The following is a 17,639-nucleotide window of genomic DNA, read 5'->3' as shown; positions in this document are numbered from 1 at the left end:
GGGGCTGGTGAAAGATGCCAGCTGGACAATTTAGGAGACTACAGTTCCCTAGTTCTGCCTTACAGTCTAGGTATGGGCAATACCAACTCCCCATACACACCTGCCATGCCAGCGTGTGGTCTCCATAACCCGGTCAGTCCTTGACCTCTCTGCTGAGAGTGCCACCCCCCTGGCCAGCTGCCAGGATGCTCTGCTGAGTCTGAAGTTCCTTGCAAAACCTCTCTGCTGAGCCTGCTAGGTCTGGAATTGTCCGTGATGAGCCCAGCCGGGGGACCACAATCTGTGCCTCGTCTGCACCAGGGTTTCACAGCGAGATCGCTGTTTCCGTGTAAACCCACCTGTTGCTTGCAGTGCGGACAAAACCGCACCATGGCTGAGATGCTTGACACGGTGGTAGAAGACTGCAGGAGGCTGAGGAAAAAGTCAGAGCATAAGTGGCAATCTAGTCACAGTGTGGAGCCAGCTGAACCCCTCAGACAGGGCGCTGGCCCGGCATGTTTTTATTACCTGCAAGGTTTATCTCTAGTGCATCTATTTCACTGTCCTCTAGGGCAGTGGTTCTTGACCTTTTTTCATTGGTGGACCTTTAAAAAATTTCAAATGGAGGTGCGAACCCCTTTGGAAATCTTAGCCATGGTCTGCGGACCCCTGGGTTGAAAACCACTGTTCTGTGTAACAACAACCTTTCACAGACCCCCTTAGACATAGGCTATGGACCACAGGTTGAGAACCTGTTTCAGAGTAACAGCCGTGTTAGTCTGTATTCGCAAAAAGAAAAGGAGGACTTGTGGCACCTTAGAGACTAACCAATTTATTTGAGCGTAAGCTTTCGTGAGCTACAGCTCAGGAGCTCTGCACCTGGGTGAGATCCCGTCTGCCCTCCAGTGGCTGCGGATAGCGGCAGGAAGCCCTAAGCATGGAGGCTTCACCCATCACTGCTAGCAGGAGTAATGATCTCCAGGCCGGAGACTTTTACGAACCAAGAAACTTTCCTCCCGCTAAACCTTCCAGGCCAGCTGGAGCAGAGGCCCTCGTGTGGGCAGGTTTCCGGGCCCGCCGTCAGGGGCGAGGCGCAAGGTAGGAAGGTGTAACGGGAGCAGCGGGATCACCGCAGGAGGCACTTAGACTGAGATGGGGGCACGCTCTTTGTTCTGCGTCTGTACAGCGCCTAGCGCCATGGGGTCCTGGTCCAGGACAGGGCTCCAACAGGTGGAGGGGAAGGGTCTCCACCACTTCCAGAGGGCAACACCCCCAGCTCCTCGGGATGCTGGGTTCCGCCCCAGCCAGGGTCCGCGCGCCCCACCTCCAAGGGGAGAGTCGGGTTCCAAGGGGCTGCAGCGATTGGGGGGGGGGGTGTGCCCAATTCCTGCTGGAAACGCCGGTAGGGGGATCCCCGATTGTCCTGCCGCGGCTGAGCCGGTTGCACGGCGAGCGGCCAGCAGGGGGCGCCCCTCTCCACTCGCTGCCCGGCTGGCGCCTCTGTGGGGCCTGCAGCCGCCGTGGCTCCCGGGTTTCCTGCGCTCGCGGCAAGTCCCCGAGCCAGGGCCGCGCTCCCCCGGCGCGGCGCCCATGGAGAGCCTGGCGCGGGGCCTGGTGCGCCTGGCCAAGGGCAGCGCCCGGCCCGAGCGCGCCGGGTTCCTGCAGGTGCGGGCCCGGGGGCACAGCGGGGCGCTTGGTGGGGGGGGGGGGGGGGCTGAGTGTGCATGGAGGTGGGGGGAGAGCGGGGTGTGCAGGGGGACTGGGGGAGGGTTGGGCGTGCAATAGGAGGGGCTGGGGGGGCACAGGGCTGCGTATGCAGGAGGTGGGGTGGAGGCTGGGTGTGGGGGTGTGTGCAAGGGGATGGGAGTGCAGGGGGATGCGGTGTGCAGGGAGGTTGGGGGAGAGCTGGGTGTGTAAGGGGGGGAGAGGGCTGGGTGTGCAAGGGGACTCGGTGTGCAGGGAGGTTGGGGGAGGGCTGGGTGTGTATGGAGGTTGGGGAGAGGGCTGGGTGTGCAAGGGGACTCGGTGTGCAGGGAGGGTGGGGGAGGGCTGGGTGTGCAAGGGGGGTGGTTTAGGTTAGTGACAGAGCCAGAACTAGAACCCAGGAGTCCTGGCGCCCAGGCCCCTTCTCTAGCCACTAATCTGGACCCAGCGACCCCTTTGCGCTCCCTCCTCCATGAGGGACTCTGGCCTGAGGCCTTCTCCGGCAGCCGCCTCTCAGTCTGGAGGCCCCATTAACCTCTCCTCCCTGCAGGGGCAGGCCAAAGATAAGGGAGGTGCCGTGCAGGTGCAGGTGTTCAGGCCGTGGGCGCTGTGCTCCGCTGAGGACAGCCCGGTCTGGTTCCTGGGCCGAGTCTAGTCAATGGGGCGCCTGCTGCCATCAGGACTCCTGGGCTCTATCCTCAGCTCTGGGCGAGGATGTGGGCAAGTGGCTAGAGCAGGGGATTGGTCTCTAGTCTCCAGTCTGTCCCTGAGTTGGCTGAGTCCCATCTCCTCTCCATGCCCAGTCTCCCTTCCGGAGCGGGGAGGGTCCTGCCCGAGCTGTTGGGCTCTGTTGCCCACAAGTAATGTGTGTAAAGGGCTGGGAGCCCCCCATGAAGCGTGGTGAGAAGACAAGGCCTGTGATTTCCCTGCTCTCTCTCTCAGAGCATCACCGGGCACTTCTGTGCTCCCCACGAGGACAAGGCGATGGTCAGCTGCGGCTTGGACCAAAACCAGTTTGTCATTTCCGACAGCGAGTTCCCTGGCTCTACCAGGATCCTTCTGAAGGTCAGGACATGTTGCGGGGAGGCACTTGTATCTAAACTGATGGGCTTGAAGGGAGCGGCTAGAGCAGGGGATTGGGCGTCGGGACGCCTGGGTCCACCACTCCTCTCTGGGAGGTAGTGTGTTTGGGTAGTTAGACCTGAACACGTGCTGTCAGGACTCCTGGGTTCTATTTCTGCCTCTGTCACTGACTTGCTGCATGGCCTCGGGCAAGCATCTGTGCCTCAGTTTCTCAACCTGCAAGCTGAGAACAGTCCAGTAATATCTATAAAGTCTTCAGCGCTTCCCGGCTGGTCGGTGCCATGTAACTTACTAACATACAAGAGCCCATGGCATTTTCTGGGAGGAGGAAGGGGCTTAGCCCAGGGTCCTTACCAAGGAAAGTCGAGCTGTTCTGAGCTCCGAGGCACCGTGTGGAACATGCCTGGGTATGTGATATTGGCCGCAGTGTGTCTGGCGACTGCCTGCGTCAGCTGCGGATCCTGTCTGCTCCTCGTGCCCTTTGCATAGCAAGAAGAGTTGGCCCAAAATGACCCCTCTGCTGTGTTAAGCCCCAGAGGTGGCTGCATGTCACAGCTGCTGTGCGGAGAAACTTGGTGGAGCTCTTTGGGATGAAAGGTCCGACGGGCCTGATCTGGGAAGCTGCAGTCTCTTGCTGAGGCCTGGTGTGACTGTTACCAAATACTCGCTCCTTTTCCTTCCGCAGAGACCGTCCTTTTGTCCCATCAAGCACCTGGAGGAGAGGCAGGCTGCCGCGCTGCCAGAGGCGCTCCGAGGCCGTGGGGTAGACGTGGGGGTGGCTGTCGTACTGCAGTCCGTTGACAGGAGAGTCTTGCTCACGCGAAGGGCCAAGAATCTCAGCATCTTCCCCAACATCTGGGTGCCCCCCGGTGAGAGGACACGGGCGAGGCTGGCTTAGAAATGGCCAAGCCAGGGCCCAGGCACTCCAATGGGGACCTGGTGATGCGTCTAGCTGGGGTTTCCTGTCAATTGCCTGCCTGGCCCATGGATGGGGGGCAGTTCTGTGGTCATTGGAAGGGGGAGAGGGTTGTTTAGAGGGAAGAGTTGGAGACTGGGAATTGAGCCTCTTAAATCGTATTCCCAGGCCTAGGAAAGGAGTGTGGGCTAGTGGTTAAAGACAATGATTGGGAGACCGGACTCCTGGGTTCCATTCACAGCTTTGCCACTGACTTTGTCGTGTGACCTTTGCCAAGTCAACTTCCTTCAATTGGGCTCCCTCCCCTTCCCGCCCCGCTGTCCTTACCAAATGCACTGGGGTGTAACTCACTAGCTGCGTTGAGATCCTGCAGTGAAAGGCACTAGGGCGTGCAGACAATTAAACAGCAGGAAGTTGGAAGGAAGTGAAACGGGCGAGCCCTTCGTTAAACCAGCCCGGTAGGGGGAGAAAACGCTGCTGCCGGGAGATCAGCCACCCCTGGGGGACCCTGCTGTGGCTGGAGTGTTTCTTCTGCTAGGGTTGTATGTTATCTGTGCCGGTCAGGAGGCCTAGTCACAGACCAGGTTCCCATGGTGCCAGGTGCTGTACAGACCCGGAACAAAGACAGCCCCCGTCCTCCTCCCTCCAACCCCTCAATAGGCTGTGAGACCACCAGGGTCCAGCAGCAGCAGCCACGGGGAGCATCTCCGTTGCCTCCAGGGGGCGCTGGACCTGCTCAGTGTGCCGCTTACCGCTCCCGATTCTCTCCCCTTGCAGGTGGGCACATGGAGCCGGACGAACAGGTACCGCCTCGACATGCCGTGCGGATGCCAGTGGGGTTGGTTTGAATGGGCGAGTAGTGGTGGGGGAGCAGCAGGTGTGGGGGGGTCTCTGTGTCTACATGGGGAAGGGAAGGGAAGGGGATAAAGCTGAGCGTAGTGTAATTTTCCCTGGGATTTTCAAATGGGAACTGGGGTAGGCGCTGCTTAGAGCCAGGGACGGCATCAGAGCTTCTGGGTTCTTGGTCTGACTCTGCCACGTAGGAGCTGCGTGGCCTTGGACGAGTCACTTCCCCTCTCGGTGCCTCGGTTTCCCTATCTGTAAAGTGGGGTGCCAGCTTAGCATGCAGAGGCTTGTAAAGCTCTTGAGTTCTGCGGCTAGGGGGCGCTGTTACGGCGCAGCACGGTACCAGGCTGGATTCCAGAGCCCCTGGCACTGCGGAACGTAGGACGCAGGCAGGCTGTGCCGGGCCGGCCCTCACCTCACTGTCCCTTGACCGTAGTTGCTGGAGGCGGGCCTGCGGGAGCTGCAGGAGGAGACAGGCTTGCGGCTGGAGCCGGGCAGGTTCTCCTGGACGATGCTGGGCCTGTGGGAGGTAATGTCCCGTTCTCCTGACCTGGGTCACGGGGAACCGCTCGGCACGCACCAGGTTCCAGAGAGGCCCCGGCCTGGGATGGTCCGTGCTCAAAGCGCGAACCTCTTCGGGGGCGGGGAGGGGTGAAGGGACCACATCCATCAACCAGCAGCAGTAGCTGATTCAAGCTTCCTCTGCGGATCAGCCACTAGGGAGCGATGACTTCCCACCCTCTCCTAGCGCGAGCCACACGCGCAGCCGTGACCTGGTGCAGCGAATGGGGCTGGGGTCGAGCGCCCCCTCCTGAATCCCCAGCACTCCCTGCAGCGGCTTGCACTGAGTCACCCCGTCCCAGGATTTGGAAGGAGGCATTGCTGGGTTCAAGAGAGCGAGATAAGTCCCCCATTGATGGCGATTAGCCCGGGTGGCCAGGGACACAGCCCCAGGCTCTGGGTGTCCCAAAACCTCTGAGTACGACAAGCTGGGACTGGATCACTCACTAATTGCCCCATTCTGTTCATTCCCTGTGGGGCACCTGGCACCGGCCACGGTCGGAAGACAGGATCCTGGGCTAGATGGACCCTTGGCCTGACCCAGCACGGCCGGTCTTACGGGCACTGCTGCAGGGCTCAAACGTTCTTGGCCATTTAAGACGCTTGTTTCTTCCTCCCCCCTGCCAAAAATCGGGGCGGCAGCCCTGCTCTCGTGACCCAGCCGCTCGCGTAGTGGTGCTGTTTAAACAGCTGCAGCACCCGTCCCCAGAGGCAGCTGCATTTCGCTGCTTCACAAAGTGCGCTAGAGGCCTGCAGGCAGGGAGGCCTTCAGGATCCAGCCACCGGCCCTCGGCTTGTGCCTCTGGGGCGGGGCCGGGCCTGCCGAGTCCTAGCTCCTGGTTCTCCGTCTGCGCAGTCCGTGTACCCGCCCACGCTGAGCAGAGGGCTGCCGAGGCGGCACCACGTCGTCGCGTACCTGTTGCTGCTTTCCACCGAGAGCCACCAGCAGCTGCAGGTGAGCGCCCCCCAGAGCACGGGTGGGGAAGATCTAAGGCAGCTGCTGGGGGGCGTTGCTGGGGGGTGACTAGTGACCCCTGACTGAGGGGACTGCTCGGCCCCGGAGAAGATGGTCGGGAGAGATTAGGTAGAGAGTTGTTCTTACGTGTCCTGATGTACATCCATTGCCTGGGCTTGCTGTCCCCAGACCCCACCCTCCTCAGCATCTTGAAGGCGTCCTTAGGGGAGCCGGCCGTGCAGGTTTCCTACGTTCAGCACCACAAGCCCTGGGCCTCAGCCCTGGGCGTGCGGGACCCTTGGAGGAATTCAGCCTCCATGGCCTGTTCAGACCTCGGCTTCTCCGCTGAGATGACCAGCGCCTGTCCCTTAGGTTTGACTGTGGTTCCGAGCCGGCTTAGCGGCTTGTCTCCCAGCCCTTTGCCCGAGCCTGCCCGTAGCCCCATTGGTCATCAGTCGCGGCGACTCCAAGCCCCAGAGAGTGCCGAGCCTTGCTCCCAGCCCTCAGAGGCATGTGTTGGATTTCAGACGAGGATCAAGGCGGACGGGAGCGAGGTGAGCGCCTACGCCTGGCTGGAACCCCACCTTCTGGAGTGTATCGCGGCTGTCGAGGACGGAGCAGAGAACATGGGGCATGTGCCCAGCAACCTCCCCCCAACTATCAAGTAAGGAGAGTGATTTGCCAACCCAGCCTGGCCGGTTTTCCTCTAAGAAGGGGAGGAATGATGATCTTCCCTTGGAGAGACAGGCTGCATGGTCAGAGGCAGGGCTCTGCTCCCCCACCTCTGAAATGCAGCCAGGTCTGGGGAGGAGCATTGTCACTTCCCAACGGGAAGTGGAGAGGACTCTCCGGAGGGCAGAATGGAAGTGGCTAGGTTGGGATTTGGCCAGCAGACACGGGGTTAACACGCCTAGGCGGAAATGCCCTTTATTGGCCCCCCTGCTGGGTGTCTCTGAACAGCAGCAGCTCTTCTGCCCCCATGCTGGACCGCTGCTCAGGGGAGCGTGTTCCACACCCCAAAACTTTCCCCCAGCTTCTCTCATCTGTTCACCCAGGGCTAGATGGTCCCCCAGGCCAGGGAGCCACAGCACCTGCCCTGCTGGGTGCGGGCTTTACCCGTCTCAGGTACCGCCCCCCAAGCAGGGGCAGGGGCCCTGGTTCCAGTGCAGTCATGGAGGGGGCTGTGGAAGCTGCCCTGTAGGTAACTCTCACTACAGCCTTCCTTCAGTTAAAGCCAGGGAAGTTAGCCCTGGCCTGGCGGGAAGGAGCGGCCCATACAATGACTAGCCCTCACTGGCCACGCCGGGGGTGTTTCGTGCATCAGGCCTGCTCCGTGTTCTCACTCCCCGCTCCGCGTTACTGAGCTGCCAGCCGTAACACGGCCCCTCTGAGTAACTTCCATGATGATCTACCCAGAGCCACGGAGCTGAGCGGGGGCTCGGCCCAGCCCACGGAGCTTCCTATTGCGACCTTCCTGAACACAGCACCTGCAGCGGGGGAAGATGTGGAGCGGGTGAGCACTGGGACCAGGTTCGCCCTGCGGCTCTGGCTGGACACCTTAGCTGTGCGAGACAAGTGAGCAGCGAAATCCCAGGCCCCGGCCTCCCCGCAGGGCAGACAGCTAGGGAGTGGAGCAGCCGCCTCAGTGCTGAGTGGCCGGTGAAGCAGGTCGGCTCCGTCACCATCGCCGGCCCTCGGACCTGCTTTTCCAAGCAAGGCTGCCGAGGCCTGCCAAGAATGAAGTTCCTTCTCACCGCTCCAAGCCCTAGCAGGAAGGGAAGGTGGGGAGTGGGGTCGCTCTCTGGCCCTCCCTCCTATGAAGGAAGCAACCGACAGGTGGTTGCAGCCCCTTATGAAGGGAAGGCACGTCCTGAATGGACTAGGTGGGAATGCCAGCACTAAGGCCAAACCCCAGCTGCCTAGGATGGGGGGGGCATTCACTGTCTTGGAAGCAGAGTGTGGACAGACGTCAAGTAACATTGGAATAACGCCCCTGCCCTAGCCATCCAAGTGTCTTGCTTAGCCAAAGGAGGCACTGAAGAGACAGCATGTGTCAGTGGTTTGAGCTCAGGACTGCAAGCAAGGAACTCCCGTTCCAATTCCGCCCTCCACTGACTACTGCATGGCTCTGCCTCAGTTTCCCCTTATGTAAAAGGGGGCTAACTCACCCTTCTCCCCAGGTCCCAGCTGCTCAAATCCAGCTTGAACAGAGCTCTGCTCCACCAGTCACCGACACCAGCACAGTGGGGGGTGTTTTGAACTTTATTATCTAAAAGGTAGTTTGCATATACAGAAGTGTTGCAAATAATAGAACAGCTGGATATCAAACGGACAGAATAAATAAACCAGAGAAAGTGGCTAGCTGCTTTTTAAAGGTGTCTAGATAATGTTCACCGTGTGTGAGAGCTTATAAAACACTAAGGGACTTCAGACAGTATCAAAACCCTAGACACTCCTTTATCTCCCCCACCCCACACAAACCCTCTACACAAACAACTTGTATGTACAAAACTTGAAAACAGCCAGCGCTCCCTGCAAAGGCTTAATACCGTAATGTCTGTCTCCTCAGCTTCTAGCTGCCTCAACCACCACCTGTACGCAACACTGAAAGTACCTGCCTCTCAAAGGGTACAGTGGAGCCACTATTGCCATGTGAGTTGACCAGCCTGCGACTGGCCCTGGAGGATCTTGGTAGGAGACAGTACAAAGGACAGATGGGTAGGGTTACAAATATGTATAGAAATCTACCTTTAGTGGGAGCTGGTCTGTCTGTTCCCCTTCCCCCCCAACATCAGAACTTTAAAAACCCACAAACAATTATGTTCCCACTGAAAATGTACATAGTACATTTGTTCTGGTCCTAAGTCCCTTTTCAGTTTGGTGTTGGGAAGATGAGCAGAGAGAAAGAGGTTTGCAAAAGTTCAGTAATCTCTCAAAGCACCATTTTTCCAAAAAGCAAATCCTCTATCTAGCACTTCTCCACCAAGGATTTCAAAGCAGTTCACACAAGTGGGGGAAGGATAATTCTCCTTGTTTCACAGAGCGCTAAGTCTGTCACTTGGAGGTTTCCAGGTGAAAAGAACCAAGCAAGCTAGTTCTGAGGGCTGGTATTTTGAAGGTGACTAGTAGTTGGTTCATCGTTTTCCAGCCAACCGCTCTTTAAATGAAGAGCTGGAACAGCATCAGCTGGACGTAGTCCCTCTCCAAAACAGAGGAAAAATGATTAGCGCAACTAAGAATGCAAGGTAAAGCTGCACCTCAACTATTCCTCAGCAGGATTCACTACAACTGATACAAGAGCCAGTAAAGTCACAGCAGGATTCTGGGCACAGCTACTTGACTCCTGACCCCGGACCACCCTTCTCCAGAACCACAGGGAACCAGGTTTGTTTTGAAGTTCTTGATGGAGACACTTGTGCAGGGAAAAAGGTGCAAAAAAATGCTACACGTCGTACCCTTCTGAGTGCCATTTTGACCATGTGATGGTGCATCGAACTCGCGTGCCAATCTTGCTATTGTGATCAAAAAAATTTAACTTGGCCGTAGGTGGTTGGCGAGACCCTGCTTACGCAGGACCCTTGAAGAAGCGGCTGTGATGCTGTAAAGGTTACAAACTAAGGCATCCATTTAAAGACATAAATAAAACAGGCAGCAGGCAATGTGCTGTCCCCGCCAAGGCGCGGTAGCGGGGGCAACACGACCTTCATTTCGTCCTCAGGAGATACAGACACAGGGAGGTCTTTGGAGTTTGGAATGTACAAAAGCTGCAACTGAAAGATACAGATACAGCTTTGTTCTCTGTACAGCTCTGTACTGGAAATACTTAGGAGGAGGAAAAGAAATCTACAGTTTAAAAAAAAGACATCGTAATTCCAAACGAGACAGCCTGGGCTGAGCTGCTCAGTGCCCCCGCGAGGGGACAGAAGGGAGACAAAAGCCCTGGCAGTCACCCTACTCTGCCTCTGCTCGATACTGTCCTGTCTGCAGGAGGGTTTGCAAGCAAGAACCCCTCCCCTTCTTGCCTCCTCTAGCGTCCCAATAAAGAACTGCATCAACTCACGTGTAAATGCCCCTGATGGGACATCAATTCAAACAGACTCTTTTTGTCTTGATTCTTACCAAAAAAAAAAAAAGGGGGGGGGGCGCAAATTGTAATGAGGACACAAAACTAAAACAGCAGCCAGGAAAATGTCTAATTTTAAAGGACCGTGGGTGGTGAATTCATAATTAAAAAGTTAACATTTCCTTTCCTGCGCCACTCGTAACGCCACAGCACGTTCATTTAAAAAAAAAACACCTTTAAAAAAAAATCCCTCTTTTTTTCTCCTTGAAAACGGATCAATCAGTTTCTCTTTCTGGTTCTCACCCACGAGCACATTCGGTTGCAAGCACGAGAGGTTTGCACCGGGGTTTGAAGAACGGATTCGCTTAACAGAGCTGAGTTTGGGGCCCAACGGTGTTGCTTCAGATCATACAATTGAGGCCAAGGCGGGAGGGAGCCCCAACTACTCACCTGCTTCATGGGAATACTTAAGTGCTGCAGGCTACAGATTCACCCTCCCCTCAGTGGCTAGGTCTCTGCTGGGGAACGTCCATATTTGCTGGATAGGGTTTGGAATCAGGGCTCAGTTACAGCATCTGTTTTCCTGCCCATTTGTTATTTAAACCCTGGGACAGCAGAGGTTCTCAGCACAGCATGGTAGCTGTAAGCCGAAGTTTGCTAGCCCCTTTCTGAGTCACCAGCTCTTTGCTCTAACCCATGCTTGGGAGGGCAGACTCCCCAGGGAAGGAGGGGAGCAAAGAAGAGGATCAAAGAGTGAAGAATGCCATAGGAGCCCAGATCCAGCTCAATCCCTACTGCCAAAGTGCTTGTGTTGGTGCATAAAAGCAGCGGGCAGCTCCCTGAAAGACACCCACCCACCTTCCATCCATGCCTGGAGGGTTGCTGGACCCAGACAAATTTCTCTCCTCACCCCGCTTCGGGGAGTCAGCAATGGTGTGCTGCAAAGAGATGCAGAAGGTGGGTGACATCCTGGGGTGTGTGGGGGGGGGGAATGGCTGCTAAGTCCTGCTTTGGCCACTAGATGGTGCTGTTCTAGCAGTACAGCATCAAGGTGGGGATTATCACTGTAGGATCTTTGTGCAGAATCCTACCAAAAAATAAAGTGAAAAACACAGTTTTAAAATGGTCTTGAAAAACAGAGGTTACCCCCGACCACTGGCACCCCCCAGCAAGTGGTACCAGTATGATCAGGCGGACGCGTGCAGAACTGAAAGCCCTCCTGCGAGGCTCCAAGGTTGGGCTTAACAGGGGAGTTGCCCTGACCGAGAGAGACACTTAGGAGACCTGGTACTGGTTGGGTCCTTTCCATCCCAGACAAAAGCCCAACTCAACAGCAGCTGCTGAAAATCTGCTTTTCTCTCCTATCCTTGGGGTAAACCGAGGTGCCAGTGTGCCCTGGGCCTAGGGTTAGTCTAAGGAAATTATGTCCGGCCTGCAGCCCGGGAGAGCTGCGCTGTTACTCATTGTCCCATTATGCCCATGGCTCTCCCGCAGCGTGTTCGTGGAGACAATGCTGCTGATGCGGCCGCTGGTGGGGCTGATGCTGTTGTGGGATCCTGCCATGACGGGAGCCAGGGGGTTCATGAAATGGGTAGACGTGCCTCGGTACTGGAAGAAATGGCTCAGGGCGTCCTGTTCATCCAGGGAGGTGATCACGGAAGGGCTGTAGTGCTGCCGGGCAAGGAACAGAGCATCAATCATTAGACTGGGCGCCTATTCAAACCCCTCCCAAACCCCCTCCGGTGCTTAGAGCGCTGGCGGTGCCCGATCTGCAAGGGGAACAGACGTCACTGCAAAGCAACAGATTTCACTGCTTGCGCTACCAAGAGGGGGAAAGGGAACAGCAGGAAAGGAGAGAGTTGAGAGTCACAAGTGATACTCCTGAGATTTGGGGGAACTGTACCAGTTTACCAAGACTTCACCTGAGCCAGCTGCCTCCCATTTGGTATAACCCGACAGAGAGCTTGGGCTTTGCTGTAGCTGGAACTCCACGCCAGGTTAGAATGGCGCAGCTGAAGAGGAGATACGCAGTGGTGGCGAGACGAGGCCCAGGAAAGAGAAAGAAACCTGTTGTACCAGCTCTGAAAGGAAACGGCACTTCAAGTTCCCCTAAGTCAGAAGAAGGTATTTCTAGCTAGCTCAATCACCAGCTCTGCCCTGAGTCCCCTGTGAAAGGATCAAATGCCAGGCAGGCAGAGAGCAGCCCCTGGTTAACAAAAAAAATACACCCACTTTCTAAACTGCACTGCAAGTTTGTCTAGATTCACTAGCAGGTAAGTGATATAGTTTCAACTCAGCGCCCTACCTCCTTCCAGAACCTGGAGTAGTGAGGCAGAGTGGAGAATACAGGTGCTAATAAGGAGAAGAGTCATGTATCGAAAGCAAGAATCCAGCATTCCAAGCCACAGACAGCACATGGACCATTCCAGACAACAGCAATGGAACCTAAAGGCATGTGGCTGAGCGAGGCCACGTGAATGTTGGCCACGTCAGGCCCAGATTGCTACAGTGGAGGAGGAGGAGGATTGGCTGAGAGGAAAAGGACAGGGTTACTAGTCTACAGATTTACCAGGGAGGAGAGGGGGGAAAAAAAAAGAGAGAGAGAGAGAGAGAGAGAGAGAGAGAGGAGAGAGCCCCCCACACAACCTTACCTGATTTTCACTTTGAAGGAAGGTAAACAAATCCAGACCTAGAAAAATAAAAGTGGAAAATATCTTAATGGTAAATAAATTTATGGGGGAGGGAGCCAATTTGTGCTAGATTTTAAGAGTCAACTAATGGGATGGGATCTAACTGATTCTTTAGAGACGGTTACATCTGGATCCACCTCAATATTGTAGGTCAGTAACGGACTGTGATGGCTGCCTTCTTGGCCAACATCAGGGAGAGAAGTGGGGACTTCCAGAGCTAAAAGCATAAGCTGCTACAGCTTGAGCTAACGAGCTACGGCTCTGTAGCTGCAGTTGCCACAACTAGTATCCTCTGTAGATTGCCAGAGGGGGTCCTCTGGTGCACACTCCCCAGTGGGCTACAAAGCCATCTGTAACTGATCATGTAGCCTTGGTGTTGAAATACATCGGGGGCTAGATTCTCACACAGTGTTAGGGAACCTTAAATTGGGTGCGAGTCCCAGCATCACTGTGCAAAATTTACGAGCACATTTGCCAACTATCTATAGGATTCACTTTAAATAAGAATCCTTAACATCATGCACTGCTGAAGTGCCAGCTATCTCGGGGGTGGAACACAGCAGCTGTTTAACAGCACTCAGCAACGCTACCGAGCAGCTCAGGATGGGGGAGTGCAAAGCATGTCTACAAACAGAAGCTACAAGTGGAATTTAGGGAGGCAATGTCCCAAAGCGGAATGGCCCAGATGCTGGTGTTGGGTGCATTTTGAAAGAAAAATGCACCCGAGGTCCTTAGCATCACAAAGCTCAGGGCTAGAGCTGGGCAAAGAGGTTTTTGGGGTTTTGTCAAAAAATGCAGTTTCGGTCAACCTGAAACTTGCCTGGGATGGGGGAGACAGAATCACTCCTCTGGAGCAGGGACCTGACTGCAGATCGACCCCCTCCCTGGTGAGCACCTCACCCACTAGGCTACAGGCTACTCTGGGTGGGCTGCCCTCAGTCTTTTCTGTTGCAACTGTTCCACTTTGCATAAACCGTTAAATATTCATTGGGCCAGAGAGAGAGACTCTCTAGGCCTCACGCAGGAGGGAGGGGATGTGGGTTCAAATCCCTCCTCCGATTCCGGCAGGATGAAATGAAACTTTTTGTACAACCCGAAATGGACACCCATGCCCTGTGTGCTGATGCCAGACAGCTAGGAACCACCTAGTTTATCAAAGCTTTCTAACAGGCCATCAGCCTGTTACCGTGCAAGTGTTCCACCAGCCAAGGAGGAGGAGAGGGAGTGTGCTCAGTGGTCTATGCGTGGGACTGGAAATTAGAACACTGCTCGTCCTGTCTCTGCCACTGACTTGCTGTGCGACCTCAGGGCAAGTCACTTTCTCTCTCTCTCACCTCTCTCTGTCCCCATCTGTAAAGCTGGAATTTTAAGGTCTCCTTCAGTGGGGAATGGCGAGTGATTTTTGTGAACAACTTGGAGAGACTCAGATGACAGGAAGCTGTTTTCTAGATCAGTGAACTATTGCCTTGCAATCTTAGATCAGGTCTGAGGAGGTTACAATGAATGACACAAGTCTCTCGACTCTTCCAGGGTGGAGCTGGCTGCCTCCACTTCCCCTTATGGCAGCCACAGGAGCAAGACCAGGAATGGAAGTCTCTGGTCATGAAAAGCATTAGCCACTAGGCCAGCTAATAGCTAAGTCTTCTCTATCCTCTGTTACTAATCATCAGTTTTCAATTATTCTGCCTCACTAAGGCGCTCACCTGCAGGTCTGCAGAAATCTCGCACCAGGGCTGGTACTTCAGGCTCCTGCTTCCTGTCTAAGAGAACTCTGCCATTCAACGATACGTGCTCTGATCTGCAACAGTCATGAGGCTGCTCCAAGCCGTGCAAGGCTGGGCGAAAGAGCAGCCCAAGTACCTTTGTGGGTTAGATCATCCATAACTGATTTGGAGGCCATGGGCGCTGGTTGCTACAGCTGAGGTCTTGGTCTGGTAAACTGGTACAGTTGCCCGAATAGGTGATTTGGAAAGCGCTGCTCTCCTTACCTTGAATCTCTGATGGCACCTGGTAGGAAGGATGGTATTCAGGGATTGGGAGGCTGGAGAGATAGTCGCTGCCGATAGCTGCCATGGGAGGACTTCGAAGCACAGAGGATGGCTGGTGATCAACATTTAACACCCTGAAATGGAACAGAAACCCAATAAGGCAGAGCAAAGCAACCGTAACTCCGGGTGTGAAACACACCAGCAGCCTGCCCTTAAAGTCAGGGACAGTGAAGCACCAGCAAGAAACCCCGAGAGACAATACTGGACACCAAGCAGCAGGCCCCACCCCACCATGGGAAATGAGACACAGACGCAGCGTCACCATCTGTCTTGAACACCCAGCCCCATTAGGCCTCAGCTTCAGAGTTTATCAGTGACTAGCTGCACTCTTGTGCAGTGCCTCCATCCCAGGACTGTTATCGGCTGTCCTACCTATGCCCTCAGCTTGTGCATATAGGGAAGCCAGTGTCGTGCAGTGGGCAGAGCACTGGACTGGGACTCAGGAGACCAGGGTTCTATACCTGGCTCTGTCACTGGCCTGCTGGGTGACCTTGGGCAAATCACTTCCCCAATCTGTGCCTCTGTTTCCCCATCTGTAAAATGGGGATAACGCTACTGACCTCTAGTGGAAAGCATGCTCTGAAGTCTATGGATGGAAAGAGCTATATAAAAGCCAGATATTACTACTAGGAAGAGAAAGAACACGAGATCACCTGTTTAAAGATACACTGCTAAAATAAAAACCACTAAAAAAAAAAATGTGACTTGGATCTAAGGTACTTATATAGCCCCCCGTTATGGCACTACCTGAGCGCCTCACAACCTTTCGTGTTTATCCTCCCAACTCCCCTGTGAGGTGGGGAAGTGTTATTTATCCCCATTACACAGAGGAGGATCCCATCACCCTGCTCTTATCCATCGCTTGTTGTCAGTAGATCTCATAGAAGGTCAGTATCATTCTTCCTGTTTTAATGATGGAGAAACTGAGGCCCAGATCTGCAAAGGATCTTCCACTGATTTCAATACCTGTTTGTGGATCTGGGTCAGAGAAACTACAGGTATATCTACACTGCAAAAATAATAATCACCACCACCACCACAGCCGCAAGTCTTCGAGCCTGGGTCAACTGACTCAGACTTGCGGAGTTCGTGCCATCAGATTAAATACAGCAGCGTAGATGTTCCTGCTCAGGTGGGACCCAGGTCTGTCACCCAGCAAGGGGCAGTAGGTCTCAGAGCCTGGGCTCCAGCTCGTACAGGAACGGCTACACTGCTGTTTGCAGTCCCATAGCACCATCCGCAGTCAGCTGACCCGAGCTCTGAGACTCGCTGCCGTGGGAAATTATATTTATTTGTTTATACCAGTGTAGACGTACTCTAAGTGACATGCACAAAGGCCCCTTCATCATACAGTGGCTGATCCTGCTGCTGTTGAAGAAGCAATATAAGCCACAATCCTATCAGACAGTGTTTCCCAAAGTCTGAGGCATGCACTCCCAGGGGCACAAAGGACTGACCAAGGATGGGGCACAACACGTGTGCCATGGAGAGAGGACAATGCCCAAATTAATTTCTCTCTTAAATGGTGTCTAACGTTTGGAACACAGACAAGGGAAAAGCATGGTCTTTCCTGCTCTAAACAGAAATTCTATGCACAAAAGTTGATACCAACTCCTGCATTTTTGTCCATTAGTCAAATCAGCAAAAAAACCACCAGAGTTGTCATTCACATACTACATATTCCAGGCCTCTGAAATCAGTACAATTCCCCAAACACACTGCTATATCTGAGTGGGCAGCAGTTCAACATGAAGCGATTGTGAAACTCAAATATAACGAGGGCTACAGCGAGTTAGTGAAACATCACACTCTGTGAATTAAAAAAGGAGACACATGAATGAAAACGGCATCTACAAAAGTGACACAGGCTATCAATCCCTTTGCTTCAGGGGACGCTCTGATCATGGCCCAGGGTCAAGCCGAGATGTGCCTCCTACCCCTTTATACTATGGCGTCAGTACAACTGGCAACGTGTATTACTGGGAGAGTGGAGGGTTTGCCTTCCCTAAGCATCCTGTATGGACTTCCAGAGACAGGACACAGGACTATGGAGACCACTGGCCTGGTCCAATACATTTCCTATCTATGGGACAAGCTGCCTCTCCTTGTTACTGTGACATCTGCAGCATACAGGAAAGAAGGCAAAGACGAAAACCCAGAAAGGGTTTATAAGACGTTTCCTACCCCTTGGGCCCTACGGCCGACGGGATAGCCACAGTGGAGACAGGGCACTGTTTCTTGACAGGAGGCTCCTCCTCATCTGATGAGCTGTCCAGCGTGAGGTCGATGACCTCCACTTTCTTTTTGCTCTCCAAGGAGTGCTTTCCATCGGAGCCCACAGCATAAAGGGGGCTGGCTGCAGAGAGAGGGGAAGCAAGAAGCTGCAGTTGGCCAAGGTAGCTGAAGGCAAAGCATTGCCCCACAAAGAAGCTTTGCACTTCTACAGCATCTTCCATCTGAGGATCTCAAAGCATTTTGCAAATATTAATTAAGCCTCATAATAAAAGCATCATCCCTTTTTATAACAGACAGGGTATTAACACTAGCGTCCTAACTAAATTTCAGCTCTAGTACTTGCATTCGGCCTACCTAGAATTACCCTCTGCGGTTTCAACTGGACATGGGATTCTTCTTCCTTTCCCATTGTAAGCTATTATGTAGCACTGCTGTGCATTGTTAAACACTTGCTGTGTTTCTTGGCTGCACTTCAGTGGTGCAGCGATCCCTATATACTGATTGTATTTCAAGTATCTGAAATGCTTTTGGACCCTTCCAGAGAAAGGTGCTACGGAAA

General features: G+C 54.4%; 2 protein-coding genes across 12 annotated transcripts in view; one reads left to right on the top strand and one right to left on the bottom strand.

Moving 5' to 3' along the window:
* The first annotated feature begins 43 nt into the window (after positions 1-43).
* NUDT17 (nudix hydrolase 17) lies at positions 44-11,439 on the top strand. 4 transcript variants are annotated; one of them, XM_073322633.1, is made up of 9 exons: positions 44-1,644; positions 2,626-2,748; positions 3,452-3,635; positions 4,460-4,485; positions 4,965-5,057; positions 5,946-6,044; positions 6,572-6,708; positions 7,461-7,619; positions 8,614-11,438. In XM_073322633.1, the coding sequence occupies exons 1-9, from the start codon at positions 1,132-1,134 to the stop codon at positions 8,618-8,620; spliced, it is 1,341 nt and encodes a 446-aa protein (XP_073178734.1). In that variant the 5' UTR covers positions 44-1,131; the 3' UTR covers positions 8,621-11,438. The 4 variants fall into 4 exon arrangements, 3 of the variants coding, with proteins under 3 accessions (XP_073178734.1, XP_073178736.1, XP_073178737.1); XM_073322635.1 differs by having other exon boundaries at positions 7,461-7,557; positions 8,614-11,437; XM_073322636.1 differs by lacking the exon at positions 2,626-2,748 and having other exon boundaries at positions 8,614-11,439.
* The window catches only part of PIAS3 (protein inhibitor of activated STAT 3), a 36,950-nt gene continuing 28,465 nt past the window's right edge, over positions 9,155-17,639 (bottom strand). For 4 of the 8 annotated variants that reach the window (XM_073322628.1, XM_073322626.1, XM_073322624.1 and 1 more), the window contains 4 exons: positions 17,030-17,201; positions 14,786-14,919; positions 12,759-12,796; positions 9,155-11,778 (listed from right to left, as the gene is read on the bottom strand). In XM_073322628.1, coding sequence (XP_073178729.1) covers positions 11,515-11,778; positions 12,759-12,796; positions 14,786-14,919; positions 17,030-17,201 — 608 coding nt within the window. In that variant the 3' untranslated portion in view covers positions 9,155-11,514. Of the gene's footprint in view, positions 12,637-12,758; positions 12,797-14,500; positions 14,920-17,029; positions 17,202-17,639 lie in introns of all 8 variants that reach the window. The other 4 variants (XR_012156075.1, XM_073322629.1, XR_012156076.1 and 1 more) reach the window with 4 other exon arrangements.

The sequence above is a fragment of the Lepidochelys kempii genome, chromosome 24, assembly GCF_965140265.1.
Source record: "Lepidochelys kempii isolate rLepKem1 chromosome 24, rLepKem1.hap2, whole genome shotgun sequence".
In the NCBI taxonomy this organism is placed as follows: domain Eukaryota; kingdom Metazoa; phylum Chordata; order Testudines; family Cheloniidae; genus Lepidochelys; species Lepidochelys kempii.
This window is presented reverse-complemented; position numbering and strand designations above follow the sequence as displayed.